Below are 27078 nucleotides of genomic sequence, written 5' to 3'. Positions count from 1 at the left end.
TTCACAGTAAAAAAGACAAGAACCACTGAGATCTCTTTCAACATGTCCCCTCGGCTCGACATGTAGGCCGTTGCTGGAGTACCCGAGGGAAGAAAAAACCTGGAGGTAAATCACTCACAGGTTTCTTATGAGGTCCAGATACATCTGGAGATGTTGTGAATGAAAAGGCTGATCGGGTGGAATGTGAAGCTGAAACAGAAACTAGGCTTTTGTTTAAAAATCACCTCCGTTCAGAAAGTCTTTTAGCAGACGCGTGGCGAAGAAGGATAAACCTCAACACCACATGGGGTTCACAGTGGAAGATACCTCCGTAGTTCTAGACTGGTGGATGTTTCCCTAGGGTTCTACCTATAAAGAACACTATTACATTGTGCATTGCTATAAAGTATCTAATAGTGACCAAGTATCAATGATCAGGTTTGTTCAGGTTTGCACACCAATGAATATAACTTCTAACTTATCATATTGTTTGAAAGTCACACTGCAACTTCAAATTGTCTCTTAAGACATTGTGGAAGGAAATCCAATAATAACGCAGCATTCTGCGCAGAAGTTCCACTACTGAAATCTTTAGTTTCATAAGAGACATTCACACCTTCATTGATTCATTGTAAGGAGAAATATCTCAATATGTCAATCTCAACAGCAATCACCTGCACACATATGCTTTAGAGACCTCTAAAGACCTCCATCATTCCATCTAACAAACAAACACTATCTAGTCAGGGGGCGCTATGAATACTTGGAATAACTGCCGTTTAAGCGGATAGTAAAGTTTCTGTGTACAATTTTCGTGGTAACAGAATAGTAACATATTGCAACATCACGGTAACATGTTTCAACACTGCTGTGGCATATTGTAACATAGCGGTAACATGTTGTAGAAAAGGGCTACATTAATATAAAAACTTTGACGCATATAAAATTGTTCAAAACTCAAGAAATACAAGTGTAACCATACAAATACTGTACAACGAAACCTTGATTTATTTGTATAATTATTTTGGAGAAAATGTTTTATTCTTATTCGTAAAATGTCTTGTTCAAAATCATGAGACGAATGTATCAGTAGACTCATAAATATAACTCGCATAAATTGCAAACTGTATCTAAAATGTCTCAGATTTAAGAAGTATTAAAACCATATTTTTGTGCAATAGCCTTCAGATCTCATGACGGTTTCGCATTTCATCAAATTACTGCAAGATGCCTGTAACATTAGCATCCATCCGACGTGCACGCTCTGTGAAATTTGCATGCATAGAGTCTCCTGTACATGCCTGTGAAAACTGGGCCCCTAAAACATTCCTAAGTAAATATCTCTCTTTATACAGTCCTGCAGAAAATGTGTAGCTAGTTAGCATGAGCAGCCACATACGGACTCTCTATACAAAACGGCATTACGTCAAACAGGGATAATCTTCCATTTCCAATCCTAAAGGTCATTTCTGTCCCGAGGGAATTATCAATTACGTTTCAAAAGCACCATGGAAATGAAAGAGGCAGGAAGTTAAAGAACAGTTCACAAAAATGAAAACAGTCAATTTTTACTGACCCACATATCATATTAAACATGTACTTTACTTTACGAGATTTGTTTTGCATGGATTTATAAAAACTGCTAAAAGAATGCTGCAAAAACAGATATGGGTTTGAAACAGCATGGAAGTAAATAAAGAAGTTTAGTGTCTAGTTGAATTGTGCCTTTTAGAAAAGCAGAAGTCAGCCGTTTCATCCCGGGTCATCTCTAGATTGCTCAGCAGTACACGGGGCACATGACCCATTCGTTACCAAGACAAACACGAGCCCAATTCTAGTGATTGATCTTTTTAAAAGACCACACTTTAGAGCTGGGAAAGGACAAAGATGAAGTCAGCTAACGTTTATGATATTGTCATAAATGTTAAATAACCAAATGGACGCTAAATTCCACGAAACCCATTATATCTAGCCATATAACATGTATGGTGTTTGGGAAGTTTGTACAAAAAGAAGTGAGGATGTGCCTGTGTCTCCAACCCGGGCCAATGCTGCTTTCATCCCGGACTGCAATTAACATTTAAAGGTTGTCGAGCAGAAGCCAAAGGTACAACATAATCCAGATTGAAAACATCTTGAAGATGTTAACTCCTCCTCCTAAAATTCTGGTGTTTCGGCTGCTGCCATGAGAGCTTGAGGCTTTGGTCTTGAATTGTGTGTTAAATTTTGCTAATCACAAGCTCAAAATTGTTGTTACTTTCATGCAAAAACTCTACAGTGAAACATTCAAGCTGGGCCACAAAATCTCAAACGTCATTGTTGTATTTACATCAAATGAAGAGGAAGATGGAGCAATGTTTGCCATTCTACCAAACAATCAGCCTCCAAAATCAACTCCGCAGCTGCGCAGACATTAACAGCTCCAGTTCATGACGACTACAGACGGACTGGGGAGTTTATTTTATGAAGTCACTGGCACTCAAACCATCTCGTCCACTTTCAACTCCAGACAGAACACTTCCTGCATGAGATCAATAGACACCACAACTGAGAGCGAGTGAACATTAAAGCCCCGACCTGCTGACCTCTGCTTTTTGTTCTTTACTTCAACAGTAGGACAAACAGAGTGCCATTTATCTTCTGGACGATATGAGCATGTACGCCTGCCCTGACAAATGTGCAGTCGATAAACATTCGGTTATAGCACTTTGCTAAAACAACTCAACTGTCGCTTAATGACTTACATGCGGAACGATTTCAGGGCAGCGTTGTTTAGCTTTGCTCGAAAATGGGTTAATGGAAAACAGAAATGAATGCGTGTCAAAAAAAAACTCCAAATGGAGAGAGCCATTTCTTCACGGGGTCTATAATTATGGTTATTTATAAACTTGGATCGAGCGCCTGCTTTGGAAGCGCACAAACTGCCAACAAGACAGGCCATCATATCTTTTTCAGCTTTAATGATTTCCGTCCACTTCGGCGTGCGTGCGTCATCTTCAACCTAAACCGCAAGTTCAGTCGGCTTCTTGATCCAAGAAACTACATCGTTCCTTAACTCCCAAAAACGGCACACCCATAATGCATTGCTGTTTGTGGATTTTGGGGCAATTTTAGATTAAAGAGCTGTTTACCACAGTAAAACAGATGAGCGACCACAACATGGGGGATGATTCACTACATTACGGAACTATTCCAACGCCATCTGCACATCTTGCAGATTTTTTGAGTAAAAAGCAGCTACATTTGGTGCTTTTCCACTGCAAAGTCCTGAATGGTATGGCTCACTTTTGGGTAGAGTACCTAGTACCTGATACTTATTCAAGTACCACCTCGGTTGAGCTTCCAAACATACTGTACCATTGCCAAAATGTGACGTGTTTACACACAGATCACTGATTGGGCGGAGAGAATCATTACCAGCGTCATTGGATTTGCAATAAATGAATATGCATTTTAATACGTAATATTGGCATTTCGTTATATGCTTTGTGACAGTAATATAAGAATTGAGACTCTTAACACAATGCTAAACGCTCCAATAGTTTACCATCATGCGCCGTCGATTTCCCAAGATTTCCCAAACTCTAGTATTTTAAGCAGGATTTTGTTTTGTTGCCATCCGCCATTGATATGCTCCATTACTCCTGTGTTGTGCGTGTGTTTTTGTGCGTTCACAATGATGTTATGGCAGTAGAGTCGGCACAACTTAAGACGACAAGTTTATAATTCCCACCCACATAGAAGCGGTACTAAACTGCAGTGGAAAAGCAAACAGAGACGAGGTGAAGTGAGGTGTGCCGAGCAGAGTCATACTAAACCCTACAGTACCACGCAGTGGAAAAGCACCATTTCTAAACCTCATGTAGGAGAAAATAATCAAATTCTTACCACATGCTTGTCAATACTGTTTTCTATCAAGGTTTCTTAATCAGCTCAAACCGTCTACGGCAATGCCTTGATTGTTTTCATTATTTCGTGTTTTAGTTCTTGCCTTAAATCTACTTGGTTGAAGAGTAAACATGAACATCACTTAGGTTGCAATATACCGACATTACAGGAACGTCGATATCCCCAAACTATTATAATGATATCATGATAATTCTACACACATCACAGTGTGACCAAATACAAGACGACTACAAAGACAAAATTTAAGATGGATTTCAATGATTATATATTTTTTGTCTCTTAAAGCCGCCAGATATTGTGATAATACCGCGAGCCCTATGAGTATCGTCTAGTGAAAATGTGATATTGTGACAGCCCTAAAATCAAAATACAGGTTGAACAACACTGAAAATGTGCCAGATATTACCCGGCTCTAATTCCAGTGGTTCGCTTTCAAAAGCATCCAATACACATATGGTGCCTTTCAGAAACAACAAAAGCTTTGTGGGTTGCTCTCCCAACCTCTCTCAATAACTCTTTAAAACAAAGACTGAGAGAGAGACAGAGAGAGAGAATGCAGGGAAAAGGCCAGTCACTCATAATGCTGTATAACCACTACATCTACATTCATCATCAAACATCAACTTCCTTTTACAGACTCAATCAAGTTCCTGTTAGGGAGTCACTCAAGAGTTTCCCAACATGAACTTAACCCTCCTCTTGCACTGCTGTATGAATCAAGTCGACCTCAAATTTCCAAATTGGGACTTTCGGCACGGAATTGTGGGTGCAACTTCATTGTGTAGTACAGGAACGGCACGAGTTTGTAGTCAAACACATTTCTGTCATCGTTTATCAACATTCATGTTGTTCACACAAACACAAAAGAAGATATTATGAGAAATATCACGATGGAAGTCAACGGACCACCGACGTTCGTCCAAATATCTTCTTTTGTGTTCTGATGTAGATAATACAGTTTGGATTGGGGGATGAATAAACGGTGAAATGATTTCCATTTCGCCTGAACTACCTCATTGTGTTAATGTGAAAAACCTCCAACAAACACATGACTAGCTGAAAAGCTGTCCTCTCACTTCCTGTTGAGTTTCTCTTTTTGGTGATGATGTTTTTTTCCAGACAGCAGACAGACAGTAGGAGGACCTCCCATTCTGAAGTCCTCGAGATGACCACCATCCCATTAATTTCCAATGCTGTGTTTTGTATGATGACTATCATGGTAATAAAAGCTTAACACCACCGCGTAAAAACTCCTATTGGGTGGGTGAGAGCTATGACGCATTATAATGCAACGAAGCACAAGGCAACAAGTAGGAGGCTTCAACCAAGATGTATTTCAATTCAATGTATTTATAAAACACAAGTCGAACATGAAAACCAAAGCTCAGATTTACCACAGACTACATGTAAAAGCACAACATGGCGGGAAATTAAAGATAAAAAGCAGCAACATTGTACCCGGATACTTTGTTTCAGCCCAATCCGGGAAGTTCGTTAAACGTAAATCAATTTGCACCTCAATCGACTTTATTTTACTTCATCAACATCACTTTGAAGCTAAACAGACGCACTTTCGTCATTATATTTGAGGTTTTACGATCACAAGCGTTGTTTGGTGAAACAAAAGGGCTTCTCACTGCCAAACGCCCGGAAAGTTTCTAAACGCGTCGCGGAGTGAGACCGAAACAAACTCAATGTAAACACAAAACAAATACTGTAAACTTACCTTGATGTGTGTTTGTCGTTTACAATAAAGAGACTCATCCGTGCGAAGTTAACAAACCCGTGTTGGTCGTTCGCGCGCGCGCGTGTGAATCCAGTGTCTCGCGCTGAACTCTCTCTGAAACTCATCTAGATTGATTTATTTCCACCCCAGAGAGCTCTTTGAAAACACAACACGCAGATATGAGTCCGGAGAGGACCCACACGGACACACTACGTGAGATCTGAGGGCTTTGTGCCGTTGATCTATACAAACACACACGCCGGGGGGTGAAGCTCAAGAGTTCGAGGCAACCTGCTGAACTGCGACCCCGCGCGGATAGACGCGAAACTGCACCCATTTGTGTCCACAGCACAAGGTTTGTCTTTTCAAAAGTTCTGTGTATTTAAAAATGTTTCAGTTTGGCTAATATTATATTTGTTTATTTACAAAAACTAACAATTGTATTAATTTCCATAAATCACGTTTTTAGTGTGTTTTCAACGATTTTTCATTGCGTTTAATTTTGTAAGTTAGCTGTATTTATTTTTATTATTACTCAATCAAAACAACCCAATTCAACCTCGATTAATATTACTTGTAATGCACAATAGAAACATGATTTTTAATTAATTAGTTATTTTGCAAATTAACTCTTTATATGCATTATTGCTATATTACTTTACATTTGAAGGTCCCTTATTTGACACAATTCAGATTGAATGCAGCTTTATATGAATGAGCAAAATGACTTGAGTATAAATTAAGAAATAAATGACTAATATTGGCTAGCATTAATAAATGTATAAATATATTAACATACTGTAAATGTAGGCTATACATAAAAAATGAATAATATTCACATATTAACAAATATTTAAAAAATATATACACTACACATATTCATTTTTTATGTCTGCATTTGTCGTTCATTCTTGATTAATTTAATCATTATTTTATTTAATAGAAATTTGTCATCCACCATATGCAGCTGTTCAATCTGAATAGAGTTAAAAAACAAAAATGAAGTCATTTTAATCCTCTATTCCTGCAAACATTTTGACAATATAAATGAACTGTTTTTTTGTGAAAAGCTGAAAACTTTTGTATTGTTGTGGTTTTGGTGAATGCTTTCTAAAGGGTGAACAGCAAAGCCCTGTGGTGGAATAGGAGCAGTGCAGCTCATCTGAATAAACTCAGTGGTCGTTTCTAAAAGTGCAGATAGATGTCAGTGTCGACATGAGATGGGTGAGTTGGCCATGCACTTCAAATCCTTTGATTCGAGATCGTAAAAGCTTGATTCATGCAACTTATGTTTTCTGTGTAAAACAGTCACAATATTATTTTTATGGGTTTTACACATACACATAAATGTAAACTAGTGCATTCATTTTTTTGCTTTTTCAACTTTTCTGAGTCATTCTTGCAATTACTTTTATTTTAGTGGATGCACTGTTCCCCCTCAAGTTCACACAGTTGTGTTCAGAGTGGTTCTCAACCTTTAAAGTACTGGACCCCATCATATCTCAAACCATCCTCATCGACTTTATGCGGCTGTGCGCAGAACCACCTGTCATATGACATCAAAGTAACTGTGGGCTACTGCAAGAGCAATTCAAAAGTAAACAAACTACTCGACTCTACCTCTCTAAATGACGCCGCATGACGTATGCTTGAGTCAGAAATGTGCAGAAGTCAGCAATAGGCTATATAATAAATATTATTTGGTTTTCATGAATATTCCCTGCAAAGTGAGTGAACATAACTTATGCACACAAGTAACCAGTCAATGTGGCAATTAATTTGACTGCAATAGCCAAATCGTTTGACTTTTATTTGCGTCTGGTGAGGTTCATTTGAAACCCTGAATGCGAGATATTTCATATATGTTGTGTTCTACGGACCCCCTGCAATGACGCCACATACCACTAGGGGCCCGGGTACCCCCGGTTGAGAATCACTGCGGTGTAGATCATCACATTACTATTAGCTCTAATAGAGTATAAAGCATCCAAAGCCTTTCATAATGATCTCATGTATATGTATGCCATATATGCAGGTCTGTTTGTGCTTACACTATATTTAATGATAACAAGCTTTTGCATGTTTTGCGGCTTTCACAGTTAGCCCATTTTTATGCTTGGTGCGAGAAATGACATGAGGGCGTTGGCAACTGTTAAGGGTGTAACTTCTTACCTCAGGATGTGGTAGTTTCAGAAGTCCCCCCTCCTTTATCTTATCATAACAAAACATAGCCTACATCAAGAAACAGACATGCATCTCTTTGACTTTTTATAGGAATAATAATAGTCATCTTGTAGTTTCTGCATGTCCCACGAGCAAATGTATTGAGGTGCTATTGTGTATCGTTTTGCAGGATTTACAGAATCGTTGATGCATAGAAAAAATAAATCAGGTAGTTTTCACTTGTGACACATAAAGTAACTCATGCGCAACTTTCTCATTCTGATGAGTTTACAGACGATTGTGTCTGTGTGTGTGTGTGTGTGTGTGTGTACGTGTGTATCTCTGTTTTCAGCCAGCTGTTTTAAGGGAGGGGTTACCCATTACTAGGTCATCATTGTTTCCTGTTTGCTTTCGAGCTTCTGAGAAGTTGTAAAGCTGTTGTAAAAATATTGATGCAGAGTAAGAAGTGTTTAAAGGGCTTTTGCAACACGTGTAGAGTAAGTGACTGAGAAGTACAAAAAACACTTTCCCATTGATGCAAACTTTGTGGCAAGAAGTGCTTTCTTAATTACTTTTTTAATTGCAGCTTAAATTGTCAAATGTACATTAACCATAAAAACATTTATGCATAAACATGACTTTAGTTTTATTATTAATTAAATGATATATTATGTTAATAAAAAATATACATGTATAACATATAGGCGTGCAGACATTATTAACGTTTTATAGATTTTACATCTATGACATAGAAATAATATTCAAGACAAAATGATTTTGCTTGTGTCATCTTAGGTTTGTACAAATTCTGGGAATATGTCACAATTATGCATTTTACAAACTGGTGTTTGTAGAAACCAAAAAACCTTTGCTTTCCCCATTGGGTGTGTCAGAAATCTGCAAGAAAACTTCCTTCCTTGTTATTGAGGGGTATATAACCGTTCAGAGACCCAGGACTCAAGCTTTTTGCATCAGAGCATGGCTCAAAACCACCAGTGTCACTCTTAACAGGTGAGTTTACCTGCAAATACAAAACACCACATTACACCTTAAGATTTATTTCACATTACATGCCAGTATTCTGTGATTCATGATTGTTGATTTATCAATAATTATAATGCATTTCAATCATTTCAGGTATTTTTCTGTAAATATTTTCTGTTTGTATAGTTTTTGTAAAGTTTTTATCAAAGTCAACAAAGGCTCTTAATATTACAATCACTTGCATTTATATTTAGCGTTATTTTTATACCACTAGTTGTATACGTGTGGTCCTTTAAGCACGCCACACTTAAATACCCTCTAACCACAAGTGCAGTAGTGAAACTAGAGGTATTTAAATTTACACGTGGCAAGATGAAATCATGCCATGCATTTATCTATTTATTAATATATTATTAAAATGAATGAATACTAATATTGTTACAATTATTTATGTATTTTTTACTTTTTTATTAAATACGATAATTTTTTTAATGGAATTTATTATTTTTATTGAATAATTTTTAATTGTATGTAGTTTTCTTCTTTTTTACAAGAATCTTTGACAATGTGTTCTTTCTTAATTGTCCTTGTTCTGTACTCATGGGGTTGGTTGTGTAACGCAGTAGTCAAGGATTTGAACTGGTAACCCACAAGTTGCGAGTTTAAATAGCGCAATTGTAAATCCATGAGTGTCAGCATCTCTGCGCTTGAGAAACTGGGGTCAGTCCCTGAATAAATATAGAAGTCACTTTGAATCCAACACTGGTTTGGGTTAAACCATAGGCATGCTCACACCTGTTTAAAATAACACAATAAGGTGACTCCAATTATTATAAAAATGTCTCTGTGATTTTATCGATAGTTTATAATTAGCATTTCTTCAGAATTGTCAAAAAGATGTGAAAGCTATGTGAAGTCAATGGACTCAAATCAATGAACTCTTTTCGATCAGGTAACTCAGCAAGGTAAAGGATCTTGGAGTCTGAATGCCTGGAGTCTGATCACATCTGAGACAGAACGGACACCAGCGAGATTCAACTCTTCACACCATGGATTTCAGGCGTTCATTAACAGCTGCGTCCTCCTGCCCTGACATCTACAACTGGAGCGGCGACTACAATCTCATCCTGAAGCATTATAACTTCACCGGACGCCTGCAGCACCGAAAACCCTCCCGGACCAGCACCGGCATCATCACGGTCTTGTTCTTATGCATCAGCATCTTCATCATCCTGGAGAACCTCATGGTGCTGCTGGCCGTGCTCTTCCGTGTCCGCATGCGCCACCGTTGGATATTCATCTGCATCGCCAACATTGCCCTCAGTGACCTGCTGACCGGCTCCGCCTACGTGGTCAACATCTGCATGTCGGGCGAACGCACCTTCAAGTTGAGCCCGGTTCTCTGGCTGTTCCGTGAGGGAGTTCTGTTCGTGGCGCTGGCGGCGTCTATCTTCAGCCTGCTCTTGATAGCTGTGGAGCGCTACGCAACGATGATGAAGCCCGTCCACCAGAAAACCGCCACAAAGACCTATCGCGTCTACATGATGGTTGTGCTGTGCTGGATGACGGCGCTTGTGATTGGCTTCCTGCCGCTTATGGGTTGGAACTGCGTTTGCAACCTGAAGAGCTGCTCGACGCTTCTGCCGCTTTACTCCAAGAGCTACATCCTATTCGCTCTTGTCATCTTCTTCATCCTCCTGCTCACCATAGGCGCCCTCTATTTCGCCATATACTGCCACGTGCGAAGGAGCACAGAGACGATGTCCTTACGCAGCAGCAAGCGATCGCTCCGGCTCCTGAAGGCCGTCATCTCCATCGTAGGGGTCTTCATGGTATGTTGGGGTCCGTTGTTTATCCTCTTGCTGGTGGATTTCTTCTGCTACTCTCGTAGCTGCAGCACGCTCTTCAGTCCCGGTTGGGTCATCGCCCTAGCCGTGCTCAACTCCGCCATGAACCCTCTCATATACTCGTTCGGCAGCATGGAGCTGAGGAAAGCCATCTCCAGCCTACTGTGCTGTTGCTGCATGAAGGTGGGGCTGGTGGATCCCAAGACCTTAAGGTCCAAGGAGACTTCCAGCACTTCTGGAAGTCGACACAGCAGTCTACGCAACAGCTTCAGCAAGGTGAGGAATCTGAGCACTAGCCCGCTGCCGGAACCGAAGAGCAAGAAAACACGCCTCAGCTCCACCACTTCATGTTTATCTGCGTCAAGTGGTTAGGTAGCTACAGAAACTGCACCACCTACTAAATGTCAGCGTGGCTCCGGGATTGTTTGCTCATCTCTACACTGTTTCCACGTGACAGGTGAACACCCTTGAATCTGTTGCGATGACTGAAACCTTGCCGGAAAACAAAGAACTGTTACTCCTCTAAAATAATTTGCGGCTACTTGACTGGTAGACCACGAGGAACACGTGAACTGTGTATAGAGTTTGAAATGCACTGTAAGTAGCTTAAAATAAAAGCTGCCAAATATATCCATGTAAATGTAGCTTGATGAATGTATTTTGTATGACAAACTGAATTGAGCATGCAATATGAATGATAAGATGTTCAGATATATAGATGTGGTTTGATTTCAAAGTAATTTAAATAATGTAAGTCAATAAATTACAGATGTTTTATATTTTGTACATTTTCTTTTATTCTTTTAAGTTCATATGTTTAAGTGTACATTCTCAACATTTACAGCGGCAATAAAAGTGAACTGATTTAATGTTGTTTATTCTTGACATAGTTGCTTTATCTTCACAGCACACAAGAGGGAGACATCACACAGACTTCTTCGATCCTTCATCAATGTAAAGTTGATCAGTTTAAGGGTTATACAAAGTACAGCAAAACTTATAGTTTTAGGGCTCATGTTGAGAAAATAGGCAGTGTCCACATTTTGAATACGTTTTATTGTCTGCAATCTGGACTCAGCTGATGTATTATCTAAACCCTTTAAGTACAGAACAACATGTCTGTTAGGTCAAAGGTTGGGTAAAGGGCTTCAAAACAATTTTGCATGATTATAGAATATTTATTCTTAAATTTTCCTTAGATTTGGATTTATTTTAAGGACCAACAAGACATATTTGGAGATACATGAGGCAATAAAGATAGATGTTGCTTTGACTGTCCACATTTCCACATGGTCTAAAGTTAAAAGCGTTCAAACATTACAGCCAGCAAGATTGTCCACTTTGATGATCCAGAGAGCTTATGATGTGGGAAAGTAAACATTAGCATATAATTTTATAATTTGTGTACTTTTTGATCTTGATTTTAGTTCTGTTAATGAAATGCAAACAAGTAGACATGTGCACTTTTTTCCTTTACGTATATTATGCACGCAGTGCTTAAATGATAAAAAAAACATGTAATCAAAGATTACAGTGCATTACATGTCGTATTGATTTATGATCTTCAGCTCGAGGACATGAATGTTTAACTGCACTTGCGTGCAGATAACTGTCAGATAACGATAAACAAAGATCCGTGAACGTTTTACCCGTATTCGTCCTGATATGAATTTAAACCAGAACCAATGCAAGTCACTTCAACAGAAATGATTCGACTCAATATCACAACAAAGCTCTCACTGTCCATGGTTTCCAAGAGAGTCTGTAAGACAAGTACAGAAATTAAACTATGAATGAGAAAAATGCTGTTATAGAGAAGACATCATATTGCCGTGTATCCGACGCAAAGAAGAGATAAGATAAATGTGTTCTGAGGTTATTTTACATGCTATGAATTTTACTCTGTAGGACCGAAGTTTTCGTTATTCAGTCGCAACATGATTAAACTTGAAAAATGCTTGTGCGATCCTGACAGTTGCCCGAGGAATCTTCTGGAAACCCTTCCTTAAAGATGAAGGAAAAGAGATGCAGCTGTAGATCTGTGGCTTGATTATAAATGTTCTGCACACATTTAGGCTTGTTTTTTGGTATATATGTACATCAAGAATTATAATAGCACATTTCAATGCACTTTTTTAGCAAAAGCAATTCTATACGGACCTAGTGGGAATTATAAAAAATAATATTACAATAATCAATACACTTTTTTCAAAATAAATGTAAAATATGATGTTTTTCCTACCAATCAAAGTTGTACGATATTCAAAGCACAGATGCATCTGAATGCTCATTGGATGATGTTGAAGTACATTACGAGCTTGTTGGCCGGTCTTTTAGGTTGTCGGTTTAGGTTTGAAATTACATTTTAATAAATAACAATTGCAAACGCTTTGAAAAACACTCATCACAGATTCCAAGATAAGACTTAAGCGCATTACAGATCATACTGCGGGTTTCCTCACACGATTTGTCACTTTATTGGACAGCTTGTGTTGTTTAAGTTAGGCCTAAACCAATTATAAAATGCACAACTCCAGGCGACAAACACACACAGACTGTGATGGTGAATGCAATCAACCTTTATCATAACACGTCACAAAATCTGCTCATGAACTCAAGATAAAAGAATTCTGACATGCTGTGAAAATGAAATAGCGTCTTTTCTCTTTCATCCTCACTCTTCCTGCCCATTGATGCTTTTATGACCTGTAATTGTTTCAGAGCGGCACAAATCTTTCCAAGCAGTTGTCATTGCTGAGGTTCAAGTGAGGCCACTGCAATCATGCTTTCTTTTTGGCATCTTAAAAGTGCATTCAGTTCATACATGTCGTTTTTTAACAGTATGTGCGTTACCCGGAATCGAACCCATGACCTTTGCGTTGCTGGCGCAATTCTATGCCAATTGAGCTACAGGAACACAAACAAATTTTGCAACACCAAAACATTTGTGTATATCTTTGTCGCAGGGTGCCGTTTCTCTACTGGATAAAAGGCAGTGAAGCGTTAAACCGCAGCAAGTGAACCGTCTCAGGTAGATTTATGATCTTACATTCTTCACAAACGTAAAAGGAAGCGAAGGTGCGATCTAAAATAAGTCCCTCATCATAATTCATTTCTGCAATCTTAAACCAGAACAGACATTGTGTGCGGCCACTTCAACCATGTTCATCCAAAACCAGCTAAAATATCTTCAACTAAAACACTCTCAGGCACAAATTGATATCACACATTCGTATCCCAAAAATGATTCTCATGGCTCTTATCCGTTTGCAGAAAACACACGATCCCCAATGTCTTGACTGTTAATGATAGCCATTCATATTTCATCATGGTCAGCATTGTATATTCACAGAAGGACAAAAGTATGACTTACTTCATGTTGACTGGAAGCCAGAAAGACAATTTGTGTGCTGATTAGAGGAGTGAAAGGAATCCTGCATGCTGATTGGAGGAGAGTTGTGGTGGTAGGACCTCACTCCTGTTCCTGCTGAACTGAGCCAGCGCAATACATACAAACTGATACCAGTTTAGCAGGCACAAGAGGAAACGGACCTCACGGAAGGTCAACATCATACACGTTATTATACGATTTGTGTGGACTGATCTTCACCTGCGTGAGCGAGCGAGCGGATTTCCTCAAACGTACGGCCAAAGTGTTCACTTCAGGTACTGAACTTAGCCACTGTGAACAGTAGAGATCTATGCTCACCAATCAGCTAAGCTCTGTGCCATAAACAAGTGACTGACCTGATTGATAACTGCGAGACGGACATCAAAAATCTGTGAAGATAAATGTTCTTAAAAACTGCATTGTGATAAGAGCCTTTTTCTAGGAAAATTATAATAGTTCATTTCTGTTTGGATGAGTCCCATTTGAAGACGTCATTTAGCGCCATCTACGTGCAACTACAGTGAAACAAAAAAAGTTGAGCCTTCTGTTCTCTTGCGCTGAACTGAATCTAGCATGAATTAAACATGCCTGGACGACCCCTTAAGAGCATCAGTTCCGTTTACTATCAAATATAATAACTCGGGATCCTCTGATAAACGGTGTGGGTGTCAAACATGGCTTGCTTCTTTGTTTCTGCAATTTGCCAGATGCCTTTATTCCATATTCCAGTGAGCCATTATCTTTCATTCCTGAGGATACACGATCACGCCAAAGAGATGAGTCACTGTTTGTGTTATTGAGTCAAAAACATACCAGGCGATTAGACTCGCATGAACTTAATGCCACAGAGATGAACTGCAAAGATTAAATCTTGAGAGCACCACAAAATGAGGACAACACTTCATTTGAACAATGATGTGTATTTTTTCTTTATTTGAATTCAAATAATATGATCAGTACTTGCCCATGCAAACCCGCCACTACGATGCCAAGGTGTTGCTATGGTGTCCTGAATAGTATGTCGCTATGGAGTTGCTAGGGTGCATTTCAGGGTGATTTCCGGTTCAGGTTCCACTGGAGAGGTACCAGGTGTAGGTGTGGGCCCCTGAGAACTGTGCAGGGGTGGAAATCCCTGGCAATGTGATTTTTATTTTCTTAGCCACCAAATCACGTTGCCAGGAACCCTCCCCATCGCAGCCGAGATGGAAGCCCCCAAAACCCACCCAATTCGGCTCCAAACGCTTTGCTGCTGCTCTCCAGCTGTGTCCCGGGGCGGCCGTCGCCCTGTGGAGCGAGAAGAAGAGATCGTCAGAGGAATAGCGTGGGGTTCGACCCCAGACGACTGCTTGTTTTGAAAGCACCTACTAAATAGCATATTAATTGGTCTTTTCGCCCTGATAAATCATAAAATGAAGGAGAAGATGCCGTGTACCTCAACCTGGAATGCAACGACCTGTTCCTTGACATAAATATTTGTGTTGAGCTGATGGACGTTGAAGAGAAGAACCCGAGAATTAAACACCAGATGTTACCGTAGACAGCCACAGATGCAGCTGGACAGTCAAAGTTCGTCGTATGAATAGGCTCGGTGGGAAAAAAAATCAAGAATTGACCGCAGCGAACAGCTACCGGACAAATTCCTTCCCAGAATCCTATTTAAAGCGCATGCCGGTTTTTTTAACCTCCTTCGGGCTAAAATGACCTCGACAACACACAAAAAAACTTTACTTGTGGAAGGCAAGTTTGTGTTTAACAATAGCAAAACACAAGTTCTTTCTTGGACGAATGAGAACGGACTGATTTATTAATTCACTTTCAGAGTGCATGACACTGAATTTTAAAGCCGTGTCATATGTGACCCTGGATCACAAAACCAGTCTTAAGTAGCACGGGAACATTTTTAGTAAAAGACAAAAATACATTGTACCGATCAACACGATTAACTTTTATGCCAAAAATCATTAGGATATTAAGTAAAGATCATGTTCCATGAAGATATTTTGTACATTTCCTACCTTAAATATATAAAAACGTCATTTTTGTGAATGGATGGCCTGCCGCAGTGCTCCTTATTAACAACTTCAAAGGGAATTTCGTCAATATTTTGATTTTTTTGCACTCAGATTCCTGAGTTTTAAACGCTTGTATCTCAGCCAGATATTGTCATATCCTAACAACATATGTAAAAATCTCTAATTTCGTAAGACTGGTTTTGTTGTCCAGGGTCACATATTCATTAAACTGCAAAAAAGTGATGTTATTGTCATTTCATATCACAGCGGTTACATTCCTTGGCCGCCCTCGAAGTGATGTCATAATGCTGCGATTGTGCTCCTGTCTGCAGCGCTGGTTCATAACGTTTAACTGTGACAGCAAAACATAAGTCATTATATTTTTAATATACAAAATAAATTCAAAAATGTTTTCAGACAGACGACTACATATTATTGAATTGTACAGTTTAACGTTGTATGCCACATGCATCTCATAAATGATTCACACACTCTATTTATCGTCATCATGTGCTTACAAAATAGTGCAAAGCATTTACAGCGAAAACAGCAACGTGCGGAGACAGTGTTAGTTTTATGGTGTAATAAGAATCTGTTGGTTGGCTTTCTTCAGGAAATTGCTAAAAGGCTTTGGGGTATGTGACAGTGTACTGTTAGAGGAACAAAGTGCTGCCAAATTCTTCCAGCTGAGAAATATGTACTTTAACCACCTTGTACACTTTCTTTTCCTTCCTACTTTATCGAGTGATTTGGATAGACTGTATTGAAAACGTTTGAAACATAGTAGAGGAAAACAGTAGCCAGACATTCTGCTTTTGTGTGAGAGATGTGGAAATTTGGGACATTACTGTGGAAAATTGAAGTAGATCGTTGCCAAACATGTTTGAAAGGTTACCGTAAAGGTCAGTATAAACGCGTCGGCCTTGCCACGCAGACGAGGAACGTGCAATGGACTCAAAATCTCAACTATTAGCTTTTAATAACAAATTGCATTATTTAGGCTGTCCGTTATGATCCATCCATCCATCTTCTACCGCTTATCCGAACTACCTCGGGTCACGGGGAGCCTGCGCCTATCTCAGGAGTCATCGGGCATCAAGGCAGGATACACCCTGGATGGAGTGCCAACCCATCGCAGGGCACGTCCGTTATGATTTTGTGGGAAATTACATTTCAGGATTGTTCGACTTCCACATAAACTTCACATGAAGTAACCTGCAATTGTATGTTTCAAACAGAGATGGCGATATAGAGGGAAAAATGACGAATTATTGATTGGGATAGTTCACCCAAAATTTTAAATGCTTCCATCATTTACTAACCCTCAAGTTATTCTCCAAAAAAAGAAAAAATATGAATAGTGCCTATGGGATAAAACCACAGAGACATTTCTCAAATTATCTACTTTTGTTTTCCACAGAAGAACGAGTCACATACAGGTTTTGAATTACATGAGGGGAATAAATGATAACATTTTCGAACTGTTCCTTTAAATCGTGTAACACAAGGAATAGAGCAGAATATAATTCATCTTTTGTGTTTACAGAACAAACACAAGTTTAATCTTGTTATTCAATTTAATTGAATGTTTACACAACGTTACTATAAATTAAAATATTAATGAGACCAACTGTAGATTTGGGAACTGAAACTGGGTTAAATACACACTGCTTACCAGACGATGCTGATCATCTAAAAAAGGCAAAAAATTGGTCGAATTCTGGAGAACATATCGCTCTATCACCGCAACAAACACATCAGCCCTCGAAGGGCTCCAGTCCGACCGCCCCATACTGCTCATGGCTGGACCAGTTCTGCTCTAATGTGCATCTGTTCAAGCAAAGGTCACAAGAGACCTGATTGGATAACGGCCACATGAGCCATTCAAGCTAAATGATCCATAGTAAAGACGTCAGATTCTGGAAACATTTCTGTCGGATGCCATTCACCGTATTGGTTTGGATGCATTTCATTTCGTAATCAAGAATGTGAACCAATAAAGGAAAATAATAAGTTTGAAATACACCGTGAGATCCGAAAGCCTGGAACTGCAAAAATCTGGACATAAACAGAAGGGTCAAGGATCCTGAGGATTCTTTCAAACTAAAAAATTGAACATTTTGCTCATGGAATTTGTCACGCAAATGTTAGAGCCTATAACATTATAAAATTACAAAATAAAAGCATCTTATACAAAAACACAACACATTTTTGTGTTTTTATGAGGAGTTTTGCACGCACAAATAACAGAAGTATTTGATCAAATACACTACTCTGCTGACCAACCCGCGCACATTTAATTCTCGTGGGAGACCGCAGAACCAATGACTCTTAATATACCTTTCCAATGAATCTTCTTTTAAAAGAAGCACGGCAGACACACAACTGCAATGCAAATGACACTAAAATGTGTTGAGCTTGTGTAAAATCCATTCCATGCATGCATGGTGTCTCAAATTGCAAACATTTCTTCTTGCGTAGCCGAGTGACACGTCCCAGCACCACTGTACATGTGCTGCAGACCTGTAGACACATGCTAAATGAGCAAAATTCAGTCAAGGCCATTTCCATGCGTTATGTCATAAGTGCTCCACTTGTTTAGGGACCACCAAGCATCCCAGTGGGGTCAAAAGCCCTGAAATGTCAAATTCAAACCCAAAGCATTACAGGCCAGCTTGTGTGAGCTTGTACTCCATCACCCGCAGCAGAACTTTCCAGAAGGGCTGTAAAGTTAAAACGCAGCTGTCTGAGCCATCAAAGCCTTCGTCGTTTCAAAGCGTTCGGCCACCTTGATTAAATTGTTCCGACCGCATCCCATTCACAAAGATAAATTCCTTCTGCTTTCCAAATTAGTAACTCACGTTTCAACACACGTAAACATTTATCAGGGTCTTCAATTCCTGTGGTTAGTACAATTCTGCGTTTATGAGAACTGTTCCAATGCAAAGTATACCAGCATGTTTATAAATGCAATAGATGAATGACTACACACAAAAAACTTTTGTAAACAGAGTAATTAAATTTGCACAAAAAAGGCAAATACTTGAACTATGCACTCAAAATAAAACACATAACAATGTCAAACGAGGACAACCAGAAAAAAATAAACTGAATGATTTATATATAATAGCTGTCAACTTGAACGACCCACACAAAAGCCGTTCATCTCTATTTACAGGAGTATAAAAGGTCACCAACCTTATGAAATCGTGCTTGACGCGGAGTTAACACGTGGATGTTGGAAATGAAGTGAAATGAAGTTTCCCAGTCGGCGAACACCTTCTTCCAAAAGACTACAAATAAAGTCATAAAGAAAATATTTAATATTTATTTTAAAAAACGTTATGCTATTGGACAGTCGTCGAGAAACGTCAGATTTATATTTTTAATAATACATTCGGTACCGTGAGCCAACGGACCTACGTCAGCGAGATCTAATTAATATTCATGAACGGCGTGATCTCGCGAGCGGGATTCGTCTGACAGGAAAATCGGAGCAATTTAAAATGTTCGGCTAACAGGTAAAACTGACTAAAACCCATCGAATTACTTCACGGACACCACGAATGCCGTCAGTCCGACCCCGGAGAGAGAAAGAAAGCGGGATGGAGGAGAGACGTCTGAATTGTCGTCCCAAGATTCCCACAATCCATTTATAAATCACCTCATCGCGTTTTTCTCCGGCTCTGGAGACTTCTTTACCGTGGCGGTATCATTAGCCTTCTGACAGAAGAGAAAGCTTTTAGTGGCTTAATGCTCTCTTTCGCTTTCTCTCTATGTCTGTCTGTCTTAACATCACTTTCTCTCTCACTTTCTCTCTGTATTTCTGTCAGGGGGGCACACATCTCCTCGCCCACTTTTTTTCGCCGACTGTTTCTTAAAGGAAAAGTTCACCCAAAAATTGTAATTCTGTCATCAAAAACAAATATAGATTTTTTTGTTCATATTGTGAACGTTCCCGGGTGGAAGAAGGTGCACTGAAATGTGTTTAAAGTGCTGTATTTTCACGTACTAATTTTGTTCTTAAAGACCCGGTGAAATAAAAAATGACAATGACTATTTTTTTTCAGGAAATATTGCAGCGTTTATAGTAAATGATTTATAAATGTGGGTCATTCTATTTTTAATTTTTTTGTGCACTTCCGTCCTGTAATGACTATCCATCTTAAATGACGTTCGTTAGACGGCTTGGGCGGTGCTCCGTTAGCTGTTAGTTTTTATACATCCAATCAAATCGCAGAAAAAGACGAAAGCCATTACGCTATTTTTCTCACCAGTGTTGGGTGTAACTAGTTACTAAGTAATTAGTTACTGTAATTTAATTACTTCTCCCTTGAAAAAGTGAGGTAAGGGATTACTCTTATTTTTCTGTAATTTAATTACAGTTACTTTTGATGTAAATAAACTAAATACTTTGTGTAATATATATGTGAGCAATAGTGGAATTGACATAAAAATTCAGAAAGTCTTACTTTAAAATCCGTGCTTTAATTTATAATTCTCACATTTGATCAGTAAATAAAAGTATACTTCATGTAGTTTAATATTATTCATTTTTAATGTATTAAATAAGCCGTTTCATGTCCATCCTCGAATCGCATAACTAATCACGGTTGTTATAGGATATTGAAAGTATTTAGTAATAAGTAATTAAATACATTTTGGAGAGAGTCATTTGTAGAGTAATCTAATTACACTATTGAATATGTAATTAGTAACTAGTAATTCATTACTTTTTCAGAGTAACTTACCGAACACTGTTTCTCACTAGAAATTCCCTTTCAGTCGGAATTGTGTCAAAATATGGAAGTAAAAACGATTGCAACTTCCGGTTCACGGGGACTTTAATGTAAAAAAAACAGTCCTTATTACTTTTTAGTGTAAACATTATAAAAAATTCTAAGTTTACTCAACTGCGGTATTTTGACAAACCATGAATGGAAATACCAAAGACTATATTTTTAGTACATTAAGTACAAACTTAATGTGTGAAAGTTGAGCACATGTGGAAGTCTACTTAGTGCACTATTTTCTTACCTGGGTTTGCAGCGAGAGAAAACTCATAAGCACCGAGGACCATAAAATTGTCCATATGGCTTGTGTGCAAATTAAAAATCTTCTGACTTACGTTAAAAAGTTCAGTATTTCCTTCAACTGCAGCTGTACAGAAGACTTTCTGATTTGTTGCCCGTACGAACTGACGAATTAAACAAGAACAAGACAACAGGGAAGCCTTGGGATAAAAATGACAGGCAGTCATGTAAATGTTAGCCTTGGAAAATAAACAGACCGTTTCAGATCTAAATCTAGATGACCACCCCAAACTGAGATCTCTGCTCAGTATTAGAAACGTAACGGTTTTCTTTCAATTAAAAAATCCTGCGTTTCTTTCGGATCTATCAAAGTCAGTGTCGAATACTTGCAGTGACTTGGAGAGGCAGAACTTCTGGTGCCCTCGTTTCTTCCCGTATGTCTCCATGTGCCAGCGTAGTGAAGAAGAAATGTGTCTTGTTTTGGTCCGAGTGGGCTGTGGTTGTTAGGATGACATGCCAGCCCGTCGCTCTGCCCAAAAGGAACGCCCACGCACGCATATACACACACTCACAAAAAGACACGGTCCTATGCACATCCGAGGCTTAGTGGTATGTGCCAGATGCCCAGACTGACAGCCCACTCCAGTATGCCAAGAAGAACCCCTCTGTTCATCATAACTGTCTCAACAAGAGAAAAACACATTCTGAAAAGATATTGATTTTCCCATTTGGACCATTTGTTTCACGTTGTCATTAAATACATAACCGGTTTTTAAGTTTCCCGTCGTCACCCCGCGCCGCTGCTTGGGAAGAACCTGGGCTATGCAGATGTGTGCGGTTCCATCGTGTGGTCAAAATGTAAAACGGTTGCCAATTATAAGAAACCAAACTGATTCCCGGAAACCATACAGCCTGGGCGGCACCTGGCTACTTTTCAGATGGGTCCAGGTTAGATGCGTTTTGAGAAATATATAATGTACCATTTTATTTCTCAGAGGTTGCGCTTAGCACGTGAGAGTTTGAGTTCTCAGTTGTGTTTCGTTGAAGTCTCAGACGTTCCTCCTAAAAGGAAGGAAGACGAACAAACACAGAAACAAATTGTTGAAATCCATGGAAGTATAAAATGAATGTAGATTATAGAGGTAAAATAATCTGGATTTGGGACAATTTGATGTAAAATGTTTGAGATCTTTATTGACTTTTGATTGCAGACTTGACAAATCTGAGCTCAGTTTGAGACGTTGTTGACATTGACACTCACAACTCATTTGTGAAATTTTTGAATCTCTCTTTCTCAGGAGAAATATCTGAGACAAATGAGACTCGAGCAAAAGTTTCCATTCACTCTCGAGATAATAAAGAGATGTCATCTGTGATTTTCCTCGGGAAGCTTTGTTCTCTTTTGAAACTGATTTCTTCAAATTATTTCTTACTGTTAACTGGAATGAACTCTGTTCTATCATGTCATGATGTTTAATAATTGATGACATATAAACAGTATATGGTGAGTGATTCGGAAAAAACACGTCCGTGGCAGTGTGCATCCCTTTGAGTAGATCAACACAAATCCAAAAGTACTCCGGATAACAGATGGGCTTCCACATGTGGCAGCCGCCCCTGCGCTCACATCAAAGTGCATTCAGGACAGGTGGGATGTAAATCCAGTTCAGGGAACCCTGCAGATGTGCGATCTGATCTGCAGCCAGGAGACATTAGTGAAATGTAACACTTTTGTGTGAAGACGCAGCGGTACGCCGTTGTTTCCGGACGGCAAGCCGTGCCCGTCCGCTGTTGTTATGTCTGTTCGGCTGGACGACACATTCCTCAGCCCCCTCCACCTTTAGGACTGGATATGACGCAGCCTAATTCATCATTGCTCCCTCACTGCTCCATCATTTACGCAGGCAATCCATCAAGAGCAGAGAGGGAGACAAGAGGCAGCGAGAGGCTCTGGATGAGAGGCTAATACGGTCTGCAGTCATTGCTCGAGGGAAACGCTTTGTTACCACTTTAAGCATAGGGTTGCAGTTTTAATGCGGATGTAGATAATATTTCATTTGAGATTCACAGAAAAACTACTAAACGTTAACGGCGGCGGGAGGGACATTTTATTTCTTAAAGTTTGCTTTCTTTGGACTTTCTTACTCCGGTGAGATCTCTTTTATGTTTTCATTATTCTTCCTATACATCAATGAGAATAAATGGAGAATAAATGTCAACTTTAATCATAAAACTCTCCTTTGTGTTTCAGCATTCCTGTAGCTCAATGGTAAGAGCATGACCTTAGCAATGCCAAGGTCATGGGTACAATCCCAGGGATCTGTCAAGTCTGCAATATTGTTGAAGATCTCAATATGAACTGACACACTTCTCTTCAAATTGAACCAAATCCAGATCTTTCATTCATTTACACCTCCATACTCTTAACTATTGTCTCTTTTGTTTCTCTTTATTTCGAAATTGAGACCTAAATGAATCACAACTGAGAACTGCATCAATCCAAGCGTATGAGCACTTGAAACTACAGTAAATGTTTCAGATAAGACTTGCCTAATATAAGCACCAAATGCTCTGTTTGTAAACATGGGTGGCAATCGAGACTACCAAGTCGTTTCATCACTGGTGGGTTTGTGGTTTCTTCATTTCCTGTACAGAGACTTCCAGATTTGAGCCTGGATCACTCACAGCGCACCACGATGTACAAACACTTCCCGATGTTTCCAAATCCTCAGGTAGTCCAGACCTCATGGCCACTAACTTGGATCTTGTGGTCTGCTTTGAAACGAACTCTTGCTCTGGAACTAAAGGAAGGACAAGATCTGTTTCAAATGACAAAAGAATAAGAAGCTCTGAAAACCTATTGAGCAAAAACTTTAGTAGTGCCAAAACATTATTCTCTCTCCATGTCTTCCGTTAATATGAACTTTTGTAACATTTCTGTCACTGACCATAAGAAATCCAGTATTTATTTTGGCAGCTGCACTGTATAGAAAACCCAGAAATTTTCTGCCAGTAAAAAACTGTAAAATAACAGTAAAATGACAGATTTTTTGATACTTTTTTATAGTTTTTCTTGTATTTTTTTTACAGTATTTAAAAAATATCCCATAAAAGCTGGGGGCAAAACACATAAATCAGCTGCCGTCAAAAATGTAAAATAACAGTAAAATGACAGATATTCCCAATTTTTCTGTAAATTGACGCTTTTTGACTGTATTTCTCTAAAATATTTTTTTTTGTAAAATCTGTAAAATAAAAACCTCTGGTTGTATCTGGCATCTCAAATGCTTTGTCTCAGATCACACCTGAAGGAAGGAGTATTTATTTCAAAGTGTACAAACCACTGATCTAATATAAGCAGATACATCGTTCAACGTCCGAAATTACCTTGAGAACAGAACTAGACCTTGAAGACTGTGGACCAGCGTCTCATCTGTATCTTGTCATTATGAATGATTCATAAAGGAGCTGAATTACAAATAGACAAGATCCAGCCTCGGGGGACTTGTAAAATACATTCCAGTTCTAAGTTTTCTTTCATCCCATTTAAACATGAACCAAATGAGATCCGTGTGATTTAAACAATAATTATGTTAAAGCTGTCTGGAAATATTATATGAGAAACACTGATAACGTTCATGTTGTCACAGTTTTGCAGAAGTACTGTACTTTGTCATTGTTTTGATAAATTTATGTGATTCCCTTACTCATTGTTTATGATATCTTGTTTTCTTTAAACACCACAATGAGATATCTGCGTCATTCGCAAGAAGCATGGGTGTACTTTTTTCTAATAACGCTTCTTATGCTGGTCATGTTGAATTTCGTCAGACCCTTAGACATCACATCCTGCCACTGCTCTTTAAGAATAAAAGCTTTCTTTCAGCATCACAGACCAATGTGGGAGTTTAATTGCACAATATTAAAATATGTTATTATTGCAGGAAATGTCGGGCCCACACGCATACCTCTGGCTTTCTGCAAAGTGTTTTGTTTTTCCCTGCTCTCTGTCTTATCCTAAAGCTATGAGGCCAAACATAATGCCGTTTTTGTGACGCAAGAGTGCTACGGTTACTAAACAAGTGTCATGTTTGTAACAAAACAAGAACTTCTGTTGGCCACATGATTACATCATTGCGACACTAAAGCATCACGTTCACTTTTAAATGAGGTCATAACCTTAGTTTTGCATGCACGATTCACGTCTTAAATTGGTGTTTATATCAAAACAATCAAATAGTGGATGAAATTCCTAGCAATAAAGGGACTTTTGCAACATTTGCATTTTTTAACATTGCTCGCAATAGCTTTGATTTCTGGGTTGAATTTAAGGACAGCGATTTCAAGGGATTTTCGGGAGAACAATAACCAGGCAGCCACAACAACGGTTTGTAAGATGTCAAACACGATACCTTGTATACTGTATGATTGAGGAAAGGAAACTATTAAGAACTCAGGACAACCTTCTAGGCCCGAAGTAACTGATACGCCGTGCTAATGGACAGCCTGAGCCTCTCTGGTTAAAGAGGCAGAACAGGAACACAGGATGTTGGACATGCTCAGTGCATGCAGGTCAAGACTTCAAAAGTGGCATTTTCATTCCGAGCCCAAACTCTGGATATCAGGTGCGTCCCCTGCCTGGCCATCAGAGAATCGGAGCGCATCTGAAACGGGATATAAAGGGATGAGCCGAGCAGCTCTCTAGTTGAATGCATTAATGCAACTTAATGGGAACTCTGGCTTCTCCTGGATTCCCCCCCCCCCCATTCCATTAGGTCTGGCAATACACTTCTTCCAGACCATCATCAGGGCACACTGTCTTTTATTGGCTGGCTCTGTCGATATCTGTTTATGTTTATACTTACATGTTTATTGCCTAGAACAAGTGCACGTGTGATCCATTTAACGTCTGCAGACACACGAACAAAACCTACAATAAGTGCTTTTTTAGTAAAGTTATGTCTTCTTGGCTGTTAAAAAAGGACAAGCCCTGCCATAAAATCCAAACAAAACCTGAAAAGAAAATATAAACCATTCCATGCGTTTCTTATTATCACCAATGTCTGATTAAAACTTGTCCATCGCAATATTTGTCCTTAATATTTATATACTATAAAGCATCTTTAAAGCACTTAGAGATTGATCGCCTGCCAAAGCTACTCAGCCATTATTGCAGGTTGGCTTTGTACTAAATTACATTAAATATTCTGCTTTGTGTGCTTTTTATTTGTGCAAAACACTTCCATTTCTGTACTGGCCACCCCTTAACTCCATTAGGTGAAAGGTAGAAAATGTGTGTCCATTTTGTCATATAATTATGATCAGTCATCTCTTCTGAAATGAAACTGCACGGATGCAGTGTTGCAGGAAAGTGTGTCGTGAGAAAATAAGAAACTTATTTGATATAAGTTCAGTTGTCAATTAAGTCCAATTGACCATCAACTATGTCATAAAGTATATTGACAATTTAAATGTCAGAAAAGATCGCCCTCTAGTGGTCAACAATGCACACTGTATTATTACAAATTTGATGTTACAATTTACATATTTAACATTACATTTTATTTTTTATTATTATTATTAATAACTAGTTTACTTTAATATAATAAAAAATACTTTTCAGTGTATAGATATGATTGATGTTGATCACAAATGAAGATCTTATATGACAAAACATTTTCATCAAATGAAAAACTACATAATTAAAATAATTAAAAAGACAACAACAACAAAAAAAAAACCGAATAAAGAGTTTCATAATTAAAAACAACGATAGTAAAAAGTGTAATAATTAAAATAGATTAACCCAAAAAAGCCTTTAAGGTCAGATGGGGTAGTCCTTCGAATTCTCCTGATGGACCCTCACCAACAAATAAATCATACCGACAAATGAACGAGATCCCGTTCATTCAAAACGAAATGCAAAATTATATCGTGTTTAACTGTTTAAAATAAAAGCGATATCACACGAATAAAAACGCGAATGAAGCGGTAGTATTAGTTCAGCGCAGGCGGGTTGTAGGTGTCCGGCGAT

At 38.8% G+C, this 27078-nt stretch overlaps 2 protein-coding genes across 15 annotated transcripts in view; one reads left to right on the top strand and one right to left on the bottom strand.

Annotated features, from left to right (window-relative positions):
- LOC130429486 (unconventional myosin-IXb) overlaps nt 1–5847 on the bottom strand; it is a 33805-nt gene extending 27958 nt beyond the window's left edge. For 7 of the 14 annotated variants that reach the window (XR_008907616.1, XR_008907617.1, XM_056758073.1 and 4 more), the window contains exon 1: nt 5615–5847. The gene's annotated coding sequence lies outside the window, so the exon portion shown is untranslated. The remainder of the gene's footprint in view (nt 1–5614) is intronic. The other 7 variants (XM_056758063.1, XM_056758067.1, XM_056758064.1 and 4 more) reach the window with 2 other exon arrangements.
- A 2669-nt stretch (nt 5848–8516) lies between these two features.
- Nucleotides 8517–11477, top strand: s1pr4 (sphingosine-1-phosphate receptor 4). Its single transcript, XM_056759729.1, has 2 exons — nt 8517–8788; nt 9714–11477. The coding sequence occupies exon 2, from the start codon at nt 9811–9813 to the stop codon at nt 10978–10980; it is 1170 nt and encodes a 389-aa protein (XP_056615707.1). The 5' UTR covers nt 8517–8788; nt 9714–9810; the 3' UTR covers nt 10981–11477.
- Nucleotides 11478–27078: the final 15601 nt, after the last annotated feature.

Source organism: Triplophysa dalaica, chromosome 10, assembly GCF_015846415.1.
Source record: "Triplophysa dalaica isolate WHDGS20190420 chromosome 10, ASM1584641v1, whole genome shotgun sequence".
Lineage (NCBI taxonomy): Eukaryota > Metazoa > Chordata > Actinopteri > Cypriniformes > Nemacheilidae > Triplophysa > Triplophysa dalaica.
This window is presented reverse-complemented; position numbering and strand designations above follow the sequence as displayed.